Source organism: Poecilia reticulata, chromosome 6, assembly GCF_904066995.2.
Source record: "Poecilia reticulata chromosome 6, P_reticulata-male-v2, whole genome shotgun sequence".
NCBI lineage: Eukaryota > Metazoa > Chordata > Actinopteri > Cyprinodontiformes > Poeciliidae > Poecilia > Poecilia reticulata.
In genome coordinates, this window is record NC_088835.1 from 3,096,690 (window position 1) to 3,115,265 (window position 18,576).

Sequence of the window (18,576 nt, forward strand, 5' to 3'; positions counted from 1 at the left end):
CCGTATGGAGCGGAGCCACAAAGCTGATAGATGAGCATGTTTGCTGCGAATGGCTTCGGAACTGTCTTCTGCTTTTGCTTTGTTAAGGTGCTGCCCCCTCTTCGCGATGTGACAAACAGGCCAGAAGTCGGCAGTGCTCTCAGGAACAAATTAGTCCGTCTCATGACACACATTGACACCGATGTCAAGGACTGCGCTGCTGAATTCCTCTTTGTGCTCTGCAAAGAAAGTGGTGAGAGAAATATTCATTGGCTGCAATGATTTATAGAAATGCAAAAATATATAACTCATGTCTGATGGTTAACAAAATCTGATGTTAAACAGTGGTACACAACAAAGATTAGCAAGGCTGACATGAACCTGCAGGTTTTGCAGAAGAACTTATGAAGCTAAGCAAAATTAGTTCATTTTAGAAACCCATCCATCCATTTTCTGCCACTTATCCGGGATCGGGTCGCAGGGGTAGCAGCTTCAGAAGGGAGGCCCAGACTTCCCTCTCCCCAGCCACTTCTTCCAGCTCCTCCAGGGGAATCGCAAGACGTTACCAGGCCAGCTGAGAAACAAAGTCCCTCCAGCATGTCCTGGGTATTCCCCGGGGTCTACTCCCGGTGGGACGTGCCCGGAACACCTCTCCAGGGAGGCGTCCAGGAAGCATCCTGACTAGATGCCCAAGCCTCTTCAACAGGCTCCTCTCGACGTGAAGGAGCAGCGAATCTACTACTACTACTAATTTAGAAACCAAAACACAAAAGCAAATCAGAACCAGAGCGCACCAATTGAAAGACTAAAGATCACATTAACTGCTTGAAGATCAAAGACTACAGGATCTTTCAGACCAGCTAAAGCCAACTGAGTACATTAAACTCTCAAGAGTTTAAGAGTATGAGTTTAATGCAGTTCGAAGTGTTGTTGCGCAACACCTCCCCCCCCTTCTCTCAACTTCCCCTTCTCAGAGGAGGGAGATGTGCTACCAGCTCTCCGTCTAACGCAGTGTTTCTCAACCTTTTTTGGGCCAGCGCCCCCCTAGCCTTTATCCAGGTCCCTCTCTGCCCCCCACCAAAGAATTTGCAGGCTACTTTACACTGACTATTATTTTATCATTAATATTACTATCACTGTTGTAGATGTTTTGATTTTTATGCTTGTTTCTGTATTTATCATCAAAAATAATTTCCCAGAGAACAAAAAATCCATAGGAATAGAAATTATTTTCACAGGCGTCTACGAAAAATGCAATGAACATTCAAGTTAAAATTGGTAGGTCTAACAGCAGCCAGTCAGAGTGGAAAAATATTCTTATTTTGTGCCATTTTCTAGTTGTTAACCAGATAATAGATGTTCAACATGCCAGTTTAAACTTTGAACTATTTGCAAAACGACTGAGGTCTGCAACATTAAAACATGGATAGAACTGTAACTACATTAATCATAACTCTTCTTCTCTTCAGTGTTTCTGGTGGTGCAGGTCTGTGCTGCCTTCAGGAGAATGGGACATCAGAGTATCATCCATAAAACTTCACCCACATGGCATTTATTGTGCAAACCAGAGCTTTCAGTGGAAAAACTAAAGTTCCAGGTCCTTTTAATGCCATACAAATATGAGACAGAAACATGGATTATATCTTTATATAGACCTGTCTATTGATTTATAGATAATAGTTTTACTGGACAGAAATTACAAAGAACAAATCTGGTTCTTAATCAAATCCTAATGAGTCAAATTGAAAGTGTCATGGAGTCATCAGCCTCATGACATTAACACTAACATGAAAAATAATATTGAAGAAATAAATATATCAAATCTAATTAAAAACATAAATAAGTGATCAGTTCTTATTCTCAGTACTAGATATGGTCTCAACAAACCCATGACATTTCAACAATATTATTTTACCTTTTATCTGGAATTAGTGTCTGTTTATTTATACACATCCTTTGTATTAATTATTGCTCGAAAGGTCTTGCCATACCAGTTTATTCCTCTGTATTTACTTTAGTTTCTTAGTTTATTCTTGCATTTTGTTCTTCATTCATTTATATTTAGTTTCTTTTGATTAGTATTATCCTCTCTTGGTTTATTGTTATGTCCACTTTAGTTTCTTTCCTGTTGCTAGATTTATTTTATCGTTTATTGACCATCACTAATCTTCACTCATCACCTGCTGCGCCACCTAATCGTCATGTGTTTCACATCATGTGTTGATTTTTCACTGTTCAGCGTCGGATTCTCTGTTTTTATGCCATAATTCACATATAGTTCGTCGCTCCGTTTTATGTCCCGCTTCTCCTGTTTCAGAGTTTTGCGCAATGTGCCCGTCTTTTTTTTTTTTTTTGTAAGCCCCTAAGGTGCAGGGCGGTCGGGAAGCGTATCGATGGGGAAAAGACAGACATAAACCTTTTAAAACAACGGAAACAATTTCTGCATTCTGATTATTGCAATTTAAAAGTGCTGTGTTGTTCTATCACCCCCGTTTCATACCGGACCACTTACAGCACCGTGTTAACGCTATAAAATGAACGCTCTCTATCGAGGTATCACCCATGGAGGGATTTCTCTATTTAAATGGGTTCATTTTTCAGTGAGGGTGTCGTGATTTTAGCTACCAGTAGCAGGAGAACGGAGCTGCGCCAAGAACCTAACAGAAGCTAACAAACACTGAATAGAAGAAGAGCTGCCATTCATACAGTTGCAGCCAAGCATGATTTAATATTACACAATACCGTTTTACCAAGTTGCTCAAAGTCTAAACTGGCATTGTTGTGCATTTAAGGTGTAAAGTTTACCTTAGACCAAACGCCCCCCAACGGCATTCCCCTTTTGTAAAAATGTCCGCCAGTGCCCCCCGCCATCCTCTGAACGCCCCCTGGGGGGCGGTACCGCCCAAGTACAACTTGCACTTGTTACTGAACCAGGCTGGTTTTAGTGACTCGTGCGAGTCCCAAGGGTGTTGTTTTAGTTTTGGGCCAAAAGCAACCTATAAAACATTTTCCACTTTTCCCTCCCAGAATCAAACTTCATAGCTATTTTACAACCATCAAAGAACTTTAAGGTGACTCATTAATTGAATGTCCACAACATCTTTTAGATTTTCTTATGACTAATTATTTTATTAGTAAGGCAATTTTGCAAGGGTCAGTACAGCTTAATTCAGTAGCAGAAATAATCAAATAAGTAAAATCAATAATCTAGCCTATCTTTTCCTAATGCTGATACTGTGAACTAAAATAGGATAACTTTGAGAGAGACGGACAGAGTTTGGCATTTTGACCCCCAGAACTGGTCTGATGATGAAGAAGGTGTTGCAGCAGCAGGAGGTTCCCAGTACAGGAAGAGTACTGACTTAGAGCAGCAGGTCTCCGGCCTCAGGGTAACTTCCTCATGTGCGTAGCGGTACTCAGCTTCTTGTCTTGCAGCTCTGTAGCTCCCTTCTCCTCGTCCCACAATCTTCCTGGTCCGTTGAGATGTAGACGAGATGGTCTCATGGAAGGAACACACCAGTTCTTCCTCTTTGCCTTTGTTCTTTGCCTTTGTCTTTATCTTCATCTTTGCCTTGGTCTTTGTCTTTGGGGTCTGAACCCAGCTGATGAGAGAAGTGCCATTTGAAGCCACATGTTGCAGGGCTATCGGGTTGGTCCCCATGTGCAGAACAGTCTTTGGCTCTGTGGCCCCGGCTCCTCTTCAGCTGCAGAGTTCTTTGTCCATCTCGATCTTGGCTCGAAGCTGCCTGGAGGATCCAACCAAAGATTCCTCTTTTGCACTCACCTTATAAGGGGTTTATCCACCCTTTTGGTGTGTTTGCATTGTCTAGCTTTGTTGCTGTGCCTGTCTCATTGGCTGACTACTTGGACAGATGATCTCATCTGTCCAGAGTCACTGCCACTCCTTCAGCTGCCAGAGTGCCAGAGTGACTCTGGCAGCTGAAGCTTATCCTGCTCTCTTCCGTCCCTACTGGTAACTTTGCTTGTGAATTTATTTTTAAAGTCACAATTTTTATGGTTTTATTCACATTATCGACATCATAACTGGATTACTTCAAACCTAAAGACCGGGAGATTTTCTCACTTTTATTTTCACCTCACTTTTCTTCACCTCGAAGTTGAACTAGGGCAAAATGCCCCCGTCAGACCCCAAGGACATTAGCAGTATTCTACAACGACTTCAGTTTTTAAACACAAAGATTCAACGGCTGGAGGTGAACTTTGAGATCAACACTACCTCTGGATATGAAACAGCTCTTCCTCAAATCAGTGGAGAGGTCGTACACCCCGCACCAAGCAGCTCACCCTGGATCGCTCAGGGCGCCAAGCCGAAACAAATGTCTCACACTGCAGATCCCATGAGATGACTAACGGGGAGAACCCCTCACCTGGATGAATCAGCGTGGCCGGCTCTGAGTAGAAACCCACCTTCAACCTCAACACCTGCTCCGCCAAAGAATAGCAAACAAGCAGCTGGAACCAAAACGACTACACCAACCCTGCTCCCAAGGACAAAGCGACCAGCCCGAGGCTCAAAACATCCTGACTCCGTGGGAATCCCACTGAAAAACAGATTTTCTGCACTTCAGCACGAGCCTCTGAGTGAAAACCCACCTTCAAACATCAGCAATGAGGCTAAACCAACGCATCCACCGCACAAAGCTCCGAAGGACAAAGTGACCACCAGAAAAACGAAAGGTATGCCAAGAGTGCATATTGTTGGAGATGAGGCAGTAAATGGAATCAGTCGTGTTTGCAATCCCAAGAAAACGAGAGTGATTTCTTTTCTTGGTGACACTGTATCTGATTTGACTCGAAAAGTGTTCTCTCTAACCACTGATCAGCCAAACATGGAGACTTTAGTTGTGCATGTTGGAGCCAACAATCTGGCAAAGCAAAAATCCGAGATTCTGAAAAAGGACTTTAATATTCTTCTGGACACTATGGGAAAATTAAAAATGAAGTTATTTCTCAGTGGTCCAATTCCATCGCCTCAATGGGGAGACAAAAAACATTCCAGGCTGGACATTATAAACAAATGGCTGGTTAAAACCTGCTCTGCCAGCTCAGTGACCTTCATCGATAACCTCTGGATCTACTGGCAGCGCTTTCACCTCTTTGGAAGAGGCGGACGTAATCTTAAACACGGAATAAGGCTGGTCACTGCAAACATTTTTCATTTCATCAACAAGAACAACAATGTGACCATCGCTTCAGAAGAACAGGCTCAGAAGAACAGGATCAAGGATGTCTGACTAGGATGGAGCCCTCCGCATATCAAGAACAAACTATTCCAATACAAACTGATAAAACATCAGCTGTGAACAGAATGACTGGTTCCCCCCCTCCTTTTCCCATCTTTCCTCCCTCCCTCCGCCTTCCCCCCTCCCTCTCTGCTCCTACACTCACTCACAAGATCAGAGTTTCTCAGGAAGTGAATCACTAAAGAGAGTCGGGCTGCACCTGAGCCACCTGAAAATGCTGGTGGAGAATTCAGGTCAGAGAGAAAGACGAATGGACTCTTTCTCCTCCCAGCTGGATAGTATGGATCAACAGGTTCGCCTCGGCACAACTCTCACTTCATCTAAGCCACCTGCCTCTGACCTCCTTGAGGATCCAGCTCTCTGCGTTTCTGAGGTCTGAGACCGGGGTCCAGATATTATCTTTACACCCGTCTTCCTCCAGAATGTGTCTGGCCCCCCGACATTGCATAGCAGGACAATACCTGTCCAGATCACTACAAGAAAAGTTACAAAAAACAGAAATACAAAAAACAGTGGTCTTAATTCAAACCTCAGACTGATCCACTGTCTAAAGGAATCTCAGACTGAAGAGCTTTCAGCCTCCAAGTCACTTAAATTGGCTCTTTTAAATTCCAGATCTCTCTGTACTAAAGCTCTATTAATTAATGATTTCATCACAGAGCATAATATTGATGTTTTATTTCTGACAGAAACCTGGCTGAATGACAATAATGAAGAAATTGTACTAATTGAATCAATGTCTCCTACGTACAATTTTTTAAGTGAAAATAGAAAACACAAAAAGGAGGAGGCGTGGCTTCAATATTTAAGAATACCATAAACTGTAGTAAAATCTCTTTGGGTAATTTTATGTCTTTTGAATATCTTGGAATCGAGGTAAAAGGCCACAAACGAACTTTGTCAATAACTCTACACAAAACACCAACATATGTGGAAAATTTCTTTGCGGACTTGAATGAGCTTCTATCTCTCATATGTATTGATTATGACTGTTTGATAATTGTCTGTGATTTCAACATTCATGTTGACAAACCCCAAGACCGAGGGGCTAAAAGGCTCTGTAATATATTAGAGAGTTTTGGTTTAACACAACATGTCAAACAAGCAACACACACTCAGGTACACACACTGGACCTGGTTATCAGTAAGGGTGTGAATATTTCCAATGTCTCTGTAACTGATATTGCCCTGTCGGATCATTTTGCTGTTTTCTTTGACAGTTCTTTATCTGTTAACCCACTTGGACAAACAGCTACTATCACAAAACGTACTTTCACAGAAAAGTTATAGTGACGTAGATAAGTTGGTGGATGATTTTCAGTGCAAACTTTCAGATATCATTGATTACATTGCCCCCACTAAAGTGAAGGTTGTGACTGGTAGGAAGAAATCTCCATGGAGAAATGCACAAATAGTTCAATCTGCAAGACAACTCTGCCGCAAGGCCGAACAGATTCTACATCTACAACGAAAGACTACGTAACTGTCACACAACACTAATACATGCAAGAGAGGCTGTCTTTGCATATGTCATAAACAAAAACATTAACAATGCTCGAGCTTTATTTGCCACTGTTGACAGGCTCACAAATCCTCCAATGACGTTGCCACCTGATCTTCAATCTATTACCGCCTGCAACAAGTTTTCAAGTTTCTTTTTAGAGAAAATTCATAAGATCAGAGGATTAATCTGCACATCCACTCCAAAGACAGCACCAATGCTGTGCCCAAACAAAACAAATGCAGGAAAAATGACCCAATTTCAACTACTAAATTATAAAACCCTAGAAGAAATTATAAGTCAATTAAGCTCCAGTTCCTGCTGTCTGGATGTCCTACCCACACATTTCTTTAAGAAAGTCCTGCCTGTCGTTGCTAATGATCTGATCCAAATAGTAAACTCATCGCTCTCTTCAGGTGTTTTCCCCCAGGCTATGAAAACAGCAGTTATCAAACCACTGATAAAAAAGAACAATTTGGTCAAATCACTACTGCAGAATTACAGGCTGATCTCCAACCTCCCATTCATCAGCAAAATTATTGAAAAAGCTGTTTTTAAACAATTGAATAACTTCCTAACAATAACAAACTGCTTTGACTCCTTCCAGTCTGGTTTTCGTGCTCACCACAGCACGGAGACGGCCCTTGTAAAAGTGTTCAATGACATCCATATAAATACAGACTGTGGGAGAACCACAGTGCTGGTTCTATTGGACCTCAGTGCAGCTTTCGACACTGTTGACCACGACATTTTACTGAATCGACTGGAGAGTTGGGTCGGACTCTCCGGTCCAGTGCTCAACTGGTTTGAATCTTACATAAAGAACAGGGATTTCTTTGTTTCAGTCGGAAACTTCTCATCAGAGAGGTAAAAGGTCACATGTGGGGTACCCCAAGGTTCAATCCTAGGACCCCTTCTTTTCAATATTTATATGCTCCCACTGGCTAAGGTTATATCAGGACATAGAATTAGCTACCACAATTATGCGGATGATACACAGCTCTACATCACAATGTCACCAGGTGACTCTGAACCCATCCAATCACTGAATAGATGCTTAGAACAGATCAATGAGTGGATGTGCCAAAACTTTCTCCAGCTGAACAGAAACAAAACTGATGTTATTATTTCTGGACCTAAAGAGGAGCGAACCCGAATCAACGCACAGCTTCAGTTATTACAACTAAAAACCAGCGATCAGCCCGAAACCTGGGAGTAGTGATGGACTCTGACCTGAACCTTCAGAACCACATTAAGACAGTCACAAAGTCGGCCTTCTACCACCTGAAGAACATCTCTAGGATTAGAGGACTTATGTCTCAGCGCGATCTAGAGAAACTCATCCATGCGTTTATCTTTAGCCGCATTGATTACTGCAACAGCGTCTTCACAGGTCTGACTAACAAATCAATCAAACAGCTGCAGTTGATCCAGAATGCTGCTGCTCGCGTTCTCACTAAAACCAGGAAGATAGGGCACATAACACCAGTTTTAAAGTCTCTACACTGACTCCCTGTAGCTCAGAGGATAGACTTTAAAATACTGTTGTTAGTTTATAAATCACTGAACGGTTTAGCACCACAATACCTTAAAGATCTGTTATTGTTGTACCAACCGTCTAGACCCCTCAGATCTTCTGGTTCTGGTCTGCTCTGCATCCCCAGAACCAGAACCAGACGAGGAGAAGCAGCATTCAGTTTCTATGCACCACAGATTTGGAACAAACTTCCAGAAAACTGTAAAACAGCTGAAACACTGAGTGCCTTTAAATCTCAGCTTAAAACTCACCTATTTAGAGTTGCTTATGGCTAAATTAGGGTTAGAGTGCGGGTTTTGATGTCTTCCATGTTTTTATGTCTTTAATGTTATTAATTTCTTCTTCTTTCTTTTTGACGTTTTAATGATGTAATGTTTTTTGTTTTTTTATTTATTTATTTTTTAATCTCTCTCTTTCTCACTGATTATTTCTGTTTTTATTTTAATTATGTAAAGCACTTTGAAATGCCTTGCTGCTGAAATGTGCTATACAAATAAAATTTGATTGATTGATTGATAATGTAGTTACAGTTCTATCCTTGTTTTAATGCTGCAGACCTCAGTCATTTTGCAAATAGTTCAAAGTTTAAACTGGCATTGCTGTGCATCTTTTATATGCTCATTTTGTGTAATATTTAACAACTAGAAAATTGCACAAAATAAGAATATTTTTCCACGTTGATTGGCTGCTGTTAGGCCTACCAATTTTAACTTGAATGTTCATTGTATTTTTCATCGACGCCTGTGAAAATAATTTCTATTCCCATGACTTTTTTGTTCTCTGGGAAATTATTTTTGTTGATAAATACAGAAACAAGCATAAAAATCAAAACATCTACAATAGTGATAGTAATATTAATGATAAAATAATGGCTCTTGGGACGTGGAACATCACCTCTCTGGTGGGGAAGGAACCGGAGCTAGTGTGCGAGGCTGAGAGGTTCCGGCTAGAAATAGTCGGCCTCACCTAGACACATGGCTCTGGTTCTGGAACCAGTCTCCTTGAGAGGGACTGGACGTACTTCCACTTTGGAGTTACCCACGGTGAGAGGCGCCGGGCTGGAGTGGGCATACTTGTTGCCCCCAATCTGGGCACCTGTACGTTGGGGTTCACACCGGTGAACGAGAGGGTAGCCTCCCTTCGCCTACAGGTAGGGGGACAGGTTCTGACTGTTGTTTGTGCTTACGGGCCAAACAGCAGTTCAGATTACCCACCCTTCTTGGAGTCCTTAGGGGGAGTACTGGAGAGTGCCCCTCCTGGGGACTCCCTTGTTCTACTGGGGGACTTCAACGCTCACGTGGGCAATGACAGTGAGACCTGGAGAGGCGTGATTGGGAGGAACGGGCCCCCCCAATCTGAACTGGAGTGGTGTTCTGTTGTTGGACTTCTGTGCTCGTCACGGATTGTCCATCACGAACGCCATGTTCAGGCATAAGGGCGTCCAAATGTGCACTTGGCACCAGGATGCCTTAGCCCGCAGTTCGATGATTGACTTTGTCATCGTCTCATCGGATTTGCGGCCGTATGTCTTGGACACTCGGGTGAAGAGAGGTGCGGAGCTGTCCACTGACCACTACCTGGTGGTGAGTTGGCTCCGATGGTGGGGGAGGAAGCCGGTCAGACCTGGCAGGCCCAAACGTTTAGTGAGGGTCTGCTGGGAACGTCTGGCAGAGTCCCCTGTGAGACGGAGCTTCAACTCTCATCTCCCGCAGAACTTCGAGCACGTCCCGGGGGACATGGGGGACATTGAGTCTGAGTGGACCATGTTCCGTACCTCCATTGCCGAGGCGGCGTATCGGAGCTGTTCCAATTACAGGGGGGTCACACTCTTAAGCTTCCCTGGTAAGGTCTATTCAGGGGTCCTGGAGAGGAGGGTCCGTCGGATAGTCGAACCTTGGATTCAGGAAGAGCAGTGTGGTTTTCGTCCTTGTTGTGGAACACTGGACCAGCTTTACACCCTCAGCAGGGTCCTGGAGGGTGCATGGGAGTTCGCCCAACATGTGTTTTGTGGACTTGGAGAAGGCGTTCGACCGTGTCCCTCGGGAGGCCGTGTGGGGGGTACTCCGGGAGTATGGGGTACCGGACCCTTTGATACGGGCTGTCAGGTCCCTGTAAGACCGGTGTCAGAGTCTGGTCCGCATTGCCGGCAGTAAGTCGGGCTCATTTCCTGTAAGAGTTGGACTCCGCCAAGGCTGCCCTTTGTCACCGATTCTGTTCATTACTTTTATGGACAGAATTTCTAGGTGCAGCCGAGGTGTTGAGGGGATCCGTTTTGGTGGCCTTAGGATCGCATCTCTGCTTTTTGCGGATGATGTGGTCCTGTTGGCTTCATCGGGGAATACCCAGGACACGCTGGAGGGACTATGTCTCTCGGCTGGCCTGGGAATGCCTTGGGATTCCTCCGGAGGAGCTGGAAGAAGTGGCTGGGGAGAGGGAAGTCTGGGCCTCCCTTCTGAAGCTGCTGCCCCTGCGACCCGACCCCTGATAAGCGGAAGAAAATGGATGGATGGATGGAAAATAATGGTCAGTGCAAAGTAGCCTACAAATTCTTTGGTGGGGGGCGGTGAGGGACCTGGATAAAGGCTTGGGGGGCGCTGGGCCAGAAAAGGTGGAGAAACACTGGGTTAAACCAATATTAGTTATTGGCTTAATTCTAATTTGTTATTATTATTAATGTAAGTATTTTACTCTGGGTTTTATCCAATTACTCAAAATTTTTAGATTTTATTCTTTAAACCTTTAATGCTTGAAATAAGGAATGGTCTGAACTATTTTTATACACATGCAGGCTGGAAACTTTCTTCCTCTTTCTTCAGGAAACTTGCTATTCCTGTTCCATGACTCTCTTCCTGCCTGATTATGATTTTTTTATGATCAGATAGAAAGAAGAAGAATTAAAGCAAAGTTAGCAGGACACAATAACAATACACCCAACCATATTAATTTTATTACAGTCTGACTCTACTGTTGGGTCTTGATGTCACCTGTGTAATCAGTTTTAAAGATAACTTTATTTATTGTTTCTATTAAACTAAAATCTCCAGCATGGGAAGTGGGATGAGCTCGACTTTTCTCGACAGAAGGAACAAACATTCCAGTAGGTGGCAGTAATAGAAGATATTTTTAGAATTCTATTGGGAATCTGGGAAAATTAGGCAAACAGGTAATGTGGTTTGTCTCTAGCTTAAGTCAGTACTAACACCTCCCTGTTCATCATGGGAAACACAACCATTTTAATGTTGATATTTCTTTGTCCAGTTTCAAGGTTCATCAAGTACACTGGATACGGTAACGCTGCAGGTCTGCTGGCTGCCAGGGGCCTTCTCAGAGGGGGCCGAGACTCTGGGATCTACTCTGAAGATGAAGACTCAGAAACTGAAGAGTACAGAGAGGCAAAGCCGCAGTCAGTACCTTAAATACAGTTAGTGTAGCTGAGTCAGAAGAGTAGCTCACACACAAGCAGTGAAACCCTTACAAACATTAAAAATCAGACAAGAACCACTGTAGAACTGTAAAACAATGTCAGATAGCATCTATCTGTAAAATTACTAGATTGGTTTAAAGTCTCTTTTATGTTCAAGGTGTGAAGGTCTTCATCTCTGTAAAGCTGACTCATGATTAGACTAGTCTATTACTAGTCTACAACTGGTCTATCACTGGTCTATCTCTGGTCTAACTCTAGTCTATCTGGTCTATCTCTAGTCTATCTCTGGTCTAACTCCAGTCTATCACTGGTCAGTCTCTGGTCTACCGCTAGTCTAACTCTGGTCTATCACTGGTCTATCTCTGGTCTATCTCTGGTCTAGCTCTGGTCAATCTCTGGTCTATTTCTGGTCTACCACTGGTCTATCACTGGTCTATCTCTGGTCTAACTCTAGTCCAACTGGTCTATCTCTGGTCTATCTCTGGTCTATCTCTTGTCTATCCTTGGTCTATCTCTGGTCTATCACTGGTCTATCTCTGGTCTAACTCTGGTCTATTTCTGGTCCATCTCTGGTCTATCCTTGGTCTTTCTCTGGTCTATCCTTGGTCTATCTCTGGCCTATCCCCGGTCTATCTCTGGTCTATCTCTAGTCTATCTCTGGTCTATCTCTGGTCTATCTCTGGTCTAACTAGTCTATCCCTGGTCTATCTCTGGTCTATCTCTGGTCTATCACTGGTCTGTCTCTGGTCTATCTCTGGTCTATCTCTGGTCTAACTAGTCTATCCCTGGTCTATCTCTGGTCTGTCTCTGGTCTAACTAGTCTATTCCTGGTCTATCTCTGGTCTATCCTTGGTCTATCTCTGGTCTATCTCTGGTCTATCTCTGGTCTATCTCTGGTCTATCTCTGGCCTATCCCTGGTCTATCCCTGGTCTATCTCTTGTCTATCTCCGGTCTATCCCTGGTCTATCTCTGGTCTAACTCTGGTCTATCTCTGGTCTGACTCTAGTCTATCTCTGGTCTTTCCCTGGTCTATCTCTGGTCTAACTCTAGTCTAAGTCTGGTCTATCTCTGGTCTAACTCTAGTCTATCTCTGGTCTATCGCTGGTCTAACTCTAGTCTATCTCTGGTCTATCTCTGGTCTATCCCTGGTCTATCACTGGTCTGACTCTAGTCTAACTCTGGTCTATCTCTGGTCTAACTCTAGTCTATCTCTGGTCTATCTCTGGTCTATCACTGGTCTATCTCTGGTCTAACTCTGGTCTATTTCTGGTCTATCTCTGGCCTATCCCTGGTCTATCTCTGGTTTATTCCTGGTCTATCTCTGGTCTATCTCTGGTCTATCTCTAGTCTATCTCTGGTCTATCTCTGGTCTAACTAGTCTATCCCTGGTCTATCTCTGGTCTATCTCTGGTCTATCTCTGGTCTATCCCTGGTCTATCTCTGGTCTATCTCTGGTCTAACTAGTCTATTCCTGGTCTATTTCTGGTCTATCCTTGGTCTATCTCTGTCCTATCCCTGGTCTATCCCTGGTCTATCTCTGGTCTATCCCTGGTCTATCTCTGGTCTATCCCTGGTCTATCTCTTGTCTATCTCTGGTCTATCCCTGGTCTATCTCTGGTCTAACTCTGGTCTATCTCTAGTCTGGCTCTAGTCTATATCTGGTCTTTCCCTGGTCTATCTCTGGTCTAACTCTAGTCTAACTCTGGTCTATCTCTGGTCTAACTCTAGTCTATCTCTGGTCTATCGCTGGTCTAACTCTAGTCTAACTCTGGTCTATCTCTGGTCTAACTCTAGCCTATCTCTGGTCTATTCCTGGTCTATCGCTGGTCTAACTCTAGTCTAACTCTGGTCTATCTCTGGTCTATCTCTGGTCTATCCCTGGTCTATATCTGGTCTAACTCTAGTCTAACTCTGGTCTATCTCTGGTCTAACTCTAGTCTATCTCTGGTCTATCACTGGTCTAACTCTAGTCTATCTCTGGTCTATCTCTGGTCTAACTCTAGTCTATCTCTGGTCTATCCCTGGTCTATCACTGGTCTAACTCTAGTCTAACTCTGGTTTATCTCTGGTCTATCTCTGGTCTATCCCTGGTCTATCACTGGTCTAACTCTAGTCTATCTCTGGTCTATCTCTGGTCTAACTCTAGTCTATCTCTGGTCTATCCCTGGTCTATCGCTGGTCTAACTCTAGTCTATCTCTGGTCTAACTCTAGTCTATCTCTGGTCTATCTCTGGTCTAACTCTAGTCTATCTCTGGTCTATCCCTGGTCTATCGCTGGTCTAACTCTAGTCTAACTCTGGTCTATCTCTGGTCTATCTCTGGTCTAACTCTAGTCTATCTCTGGTCTATCCCTGGTCTATATCTGGTCTACCTCTAGTCTAAGTCTGGTCTATCTCTGATCTATCTCTGGTCTATCCCTGGTCTATCGCTGGTCTAACTCTAGTCTATCTCTGGTCTATCTCTGGTCTAACTCTAGTCTATCTCTGGTCTATCCCTGGTCTATGGCTGGTCTAACTCTAGTCTAACTCTGGTCTATCTCTGGTCTAACTAGACTATCTCTGGTCTATCACCGGGCCTATCGGCTCAAACATAAGTCAAGACCTTCAATCTATAGGCCGGTATTTACTGACTGAGATGTGGTCACATTCACAGTGAATATGACCACATCTCCCCCTGGGGATTCATTCATTCATTCATTCATTCATTCATTCATTCATTCATTCATTCATTCATTCATTCATTCATTCATTCATTCATTAATATTGCTTTTTCAACTTTCCAAATAAGTCAACCTGAGAGGTGTGTTACCATGAAGAAAACTATTTCTGCTTGTAAAAATGTTTTTAACAAGACTATATAGAATTTCAAAAGGTCACAAAGATACACAGTTCTCACATTATCAGTTTTAAATTGAATTTATTTCTCAGACTAAGTATTTATCAAGTGAAACAGGAGACATACTTATCGTTTGTAGCTGCGCTTCAGCATTAAACTTAAAGTTCTCTATAGTTGGAATATTTTAATGTTGAAGGCAGAATGTAAAATTTCCTCCCTACAGAGATTAAAAAGTCACCTATTTTTAGAGGAGAAGGTAACAGTCTGAGAAAGATCACTGAGGTATCACAGTAAAACAATCTATGGTATTAACAATATGTTCCTCAACAAATGACTTCTGGAGATTGGCACCACCCCTTCCACATTCCTTATTATGATTAAAATTTTTTAGAAATTACTTGGATGGATGATTTTTTTACTCATTAAGTTCATAATTTTTAAATGACAGTTTCCAGTGTTTTTCTTGTGTTATTCCTGTTTCACCTCTGCGTTCTTGTTGTTTGCAGTATAAACCTGATCACAGGTGTTCTTGAAGAGGAGCAGCCCAATCCAATGGAGGGAATGACAGATGAGCAGAAGGAGTACGAGGCCATGAAGCTGGTCAACATGTTTGACAGACTGTCAAGGTCCACACTGCTACTCTTCAGAACATTTGTATCTATCAGATAATCTCACTAGTCACATTATTAGGTACACCTTGCTCATGGGTGGTTCTAGACAGTGGCTAACGTCTTACCTTTACAGTTTTACTCTAACAATGAAGGTGCTGTACTTTTTAGCTTCAGCCATATTGAGACATTTGATGAACAAGTTTAGGATTATAGTTTTCATTTGTTAGGTCAGAAGTCAGAAACCTGCAGCTCCAGAGCTACAAGGGGCTCTTTAGCTTTGTGGCTCACCTAATATATTAAACAAAGAAATATTGCCCTTTCTCTATTTATTGTTTTGTTTCATTCCTTTGTTTGTCTTGTGTCATCATCAGAAAACATTGATCCCACCTTTGGTCCATTCTAGACCTAATTTATCAGGGGGCTCCCTGGTAAACTGGGTCTAGAATGAATCAAATTCCTTCTTGGACCCTTTTGCCTTCAGAGCTGCCTTAGTGGCTTTGGCTGGCTTTAGATCTGTTTACTGTTGGAGTAGTGACCTCGTCGTCATGTTCCAGAAACCAGCTTGAAGTGATTTGAGCTTTGACACATGGTGTGATATCCCGTTTAAATTGGGCAACAGAGTAGGTTTCTCTGTGGTCATACAGGGATGGATATGGTTAGCAACACTACTCAGGTAGGCTGTGATTTTATCAGCAATGCTCTTGATACTAAGAGATTTAATATTCTTTTCCAAGAATAAATCCCCCACACCATTACACCACTACCACCAGGTTGAATTGTGAATACAGGGAGCGATGGATCCAGGCTTTCATGGGTTAGAGGAGGACATGTTTAGAAGAGAAGTGGCATTCTGCGGGATCTTGTCCATCTGCTTCTGGGTTTGATGTGCTCTGTGTTGTGCATACCCTGGTTGTAGCAAGTTGTTACTTGAGCTCCTGTTATCTTTCTGTCATCTCTTTCCAATGACCAGATCAATAGTTTCTGAATCCGGAAACCAGCCTGATAGGCACCAACAGCCGTGCCATGTTAAAAGTCACTTAAATTCACTTTCTTCCTCCATCTGATTATCACTTGGAACTTCAGAAAGCCATATTCACTTTGTCTAGATGGTTAGTAACCATGTAATTGGCTGAATTACTCTATGTATCACAAGTGGTGGGTGCATTTCTATGGAGCATTGTCCTGTTAATAGCCATAAACTATTTACACTAGAAAAGATAAGTGAGAAAGTACAAAAACAGATACTGTCTTGAACGCCTACCATTTTTAAACAGTTACCGTATTTAATGTGCTAACACACATTAAAAATGTGTTAGGTCTATGCTAACACACTTTTCCTGCTTTGTGTAGGACCAATTTGATCCAGCCCATGCAGCTTAATTCAGATGGGAAGATGAGAGAGATGACTGCGGAGGATCTGAATAAACTGGCCACAAATCCATTGTTCCAGTCACAAGAGCCAGCTGATCCAGACAGCGAGGATGAAACCTAGTTAATACACAAACATGACAGCAGGTTGAACCAGCTTTCAACCTTTGTGACAACACTGCAGAAAAATGATGACATCTTATAACGTTTACCACGCTAGTCCACTTAATTTGATTGGAAGAAAGGTAAAAACATTTGGCATCAATTTAGCAAACATAAGAATGCAGCATGGAGTGTACAGGAGGAAGTTGAATAAAAACCTTTATTGAGTTTCACATCTCATTAGTCAATAATAACTGACTACCTACCAAACAGCACTGGTGTTCTGAAGATGCATATGTTTACATTGTCCTACAAATTTGATTTAGTTTTGTTATTAATTGACTTCAGGCTTAAAACCTTCAAACACTGTTGACTTTCCAGAATAAGCATTTCAGTGACTGTAAATCAAGATAATACTGCTTCTGGAAAATGCTTTGATCTTGATGAAATCTCTCGTCAGAAGCATTTTACAGAATGCAATGCTTTTTACCAGACAATGTATGATCTTACTTTTAGAGAAAATGTATTTAAAGAAAATGCTATTTAGTTTTTTGATGTGAGAGTCAGCTTTATTTTTGAAATGGAATTTAATAAAAATAGGTGGATGTTATTTTTCATGATGCCCCATAAACGTTTTATTTTCAGAAGTGAAAGACCATTTACTGATGAATATGTTTCTATGTTAGACTTTAATTGACATATTAAGCTATGAATATAATCCAAGAAAATCAAATCTTTGTTTGCTTCTTTGTATTGTAGTTGAATAGCTGTTTGGACTGTAAAGTACACTTAATGCATCTCAATAAACTCTGTCTGTCAATGGTATTTAGAAGCTGCTTGTTTTTCCCTTAAATGTCCATTAGTTGTTTGAAAGTGAAACTGGGATACAAAGAAGACCTGATGTTGGATTTATGAAGTATCCTTCAAGCCTGAGGTTGCCAGAACAACTATGGATGGAAATATACAGATGAATTTAGCCCAGAGCATAATGACTTTATGTTTCATTTTTTCTTTCTTTGCACCAGTAATTAGGGATGCAACAGTACATATATATTTTTTAACCAAAATTACCCAGTACAATATACCAAATGAGTACATTGTTGTCTTATACCTGAACACCCGCAGAATGTTTATGCTCAGAACCAACTTTAAAAAGTGACACCAAAACAGAGGTGTTTTAATGATCACTAAACTCTGACATTTGGGAACATTGAGGCTCCTCATCCCGCTACAGCAGAGAAAGCAAATGGACCAAAACAGAACTTTGTCAGGGTAGGGATTTTTCACCATCAGTATGGCACGTAGCTTGTTTTGCGCTATGCTGAACTACTCACCTGAAACAACCTCGAGCAGAAGTTCTTTAGTGGCCACTTTTTGTTTCTCTTGATTGAATCAAACAGAAAATGTGCCAAACCATGATTATTTGTGCTGTTACCCCTGTAATTAGAGGTAATTTCTCCAGTGGTAATTCTTTAAGCTTTAGAAAAACAACCTCCACAGTTTTATTTATTTATATATTTTGTCTATGAATATATTCTCACAAACATGCTTAGCTCAATATGGCTTATAAATGGTAGTCCTTAGTGTGGATGTTGGGATACATGTGAGTGTTTTTGTTTTGGTGTGTGGTGTCTCCTGACAGAGGATCTTCACATTCTTACCTTAAGATTTACATTTTGTTTCTGAGTCTGATTTCCACATGTGGGTCAGGAAGCTATTGGAGATCATGTCTGGTTTTAGTTTCCTCCCTTCTGTCACAGTGGTTTTACTCAAATCTCATACTTATTTTAAACTGCTGTGTTTTCGGTCTCACTGGGTTGATAACCCAGAGCATGGGCCAACTTGCTCTGGTCATTATGTCCAGGAGCACTGTCACAAGAAATGTTACATGCCCCATTCCTAAAAGTCCCCTGGAACTTCCCCGAGAGCATGACAACTAAGTTTGTCCACTATC

General features: G+C 42.1%; 1 protein-coding gene across 1 annotated transcript in view; it reads left to right on the forward strand.

Annotated features, from left to right (window-relative positions):
* ric8a (RIC8 guanine nucleotide exchange factor A) overlaps window positions 1-17,447 on the forward strand; it is a 34,210-nt gene extending 16,763 nt beyond the window's left edge. Inside the window, exons 12-15 of the mRNA XM_081607653.1 lie at window positions 88-232; window positions 11,540-11,684; window positions 15,048-15,167; window positions 16,503-17,447. Of these exons, the coding sequence (XP_081463779.1) occupies window positions 88-232; window positions 11,540-11,684; window positions 15,048-15,167; window positions 16,503-16,644 (552 nt within the window). The 3' untranslated portion in view covers window positions 16,645-17,447. The remainder of the gene's footprint in view (window positions 1-87; window positions 233-11,539; window positions 11,685-15,047; window positions 15,168-16,502) is intronic.
* The last annotated feature ends 1,129 nt before the right edge of the window (window positions 17,448-18,576 follow it).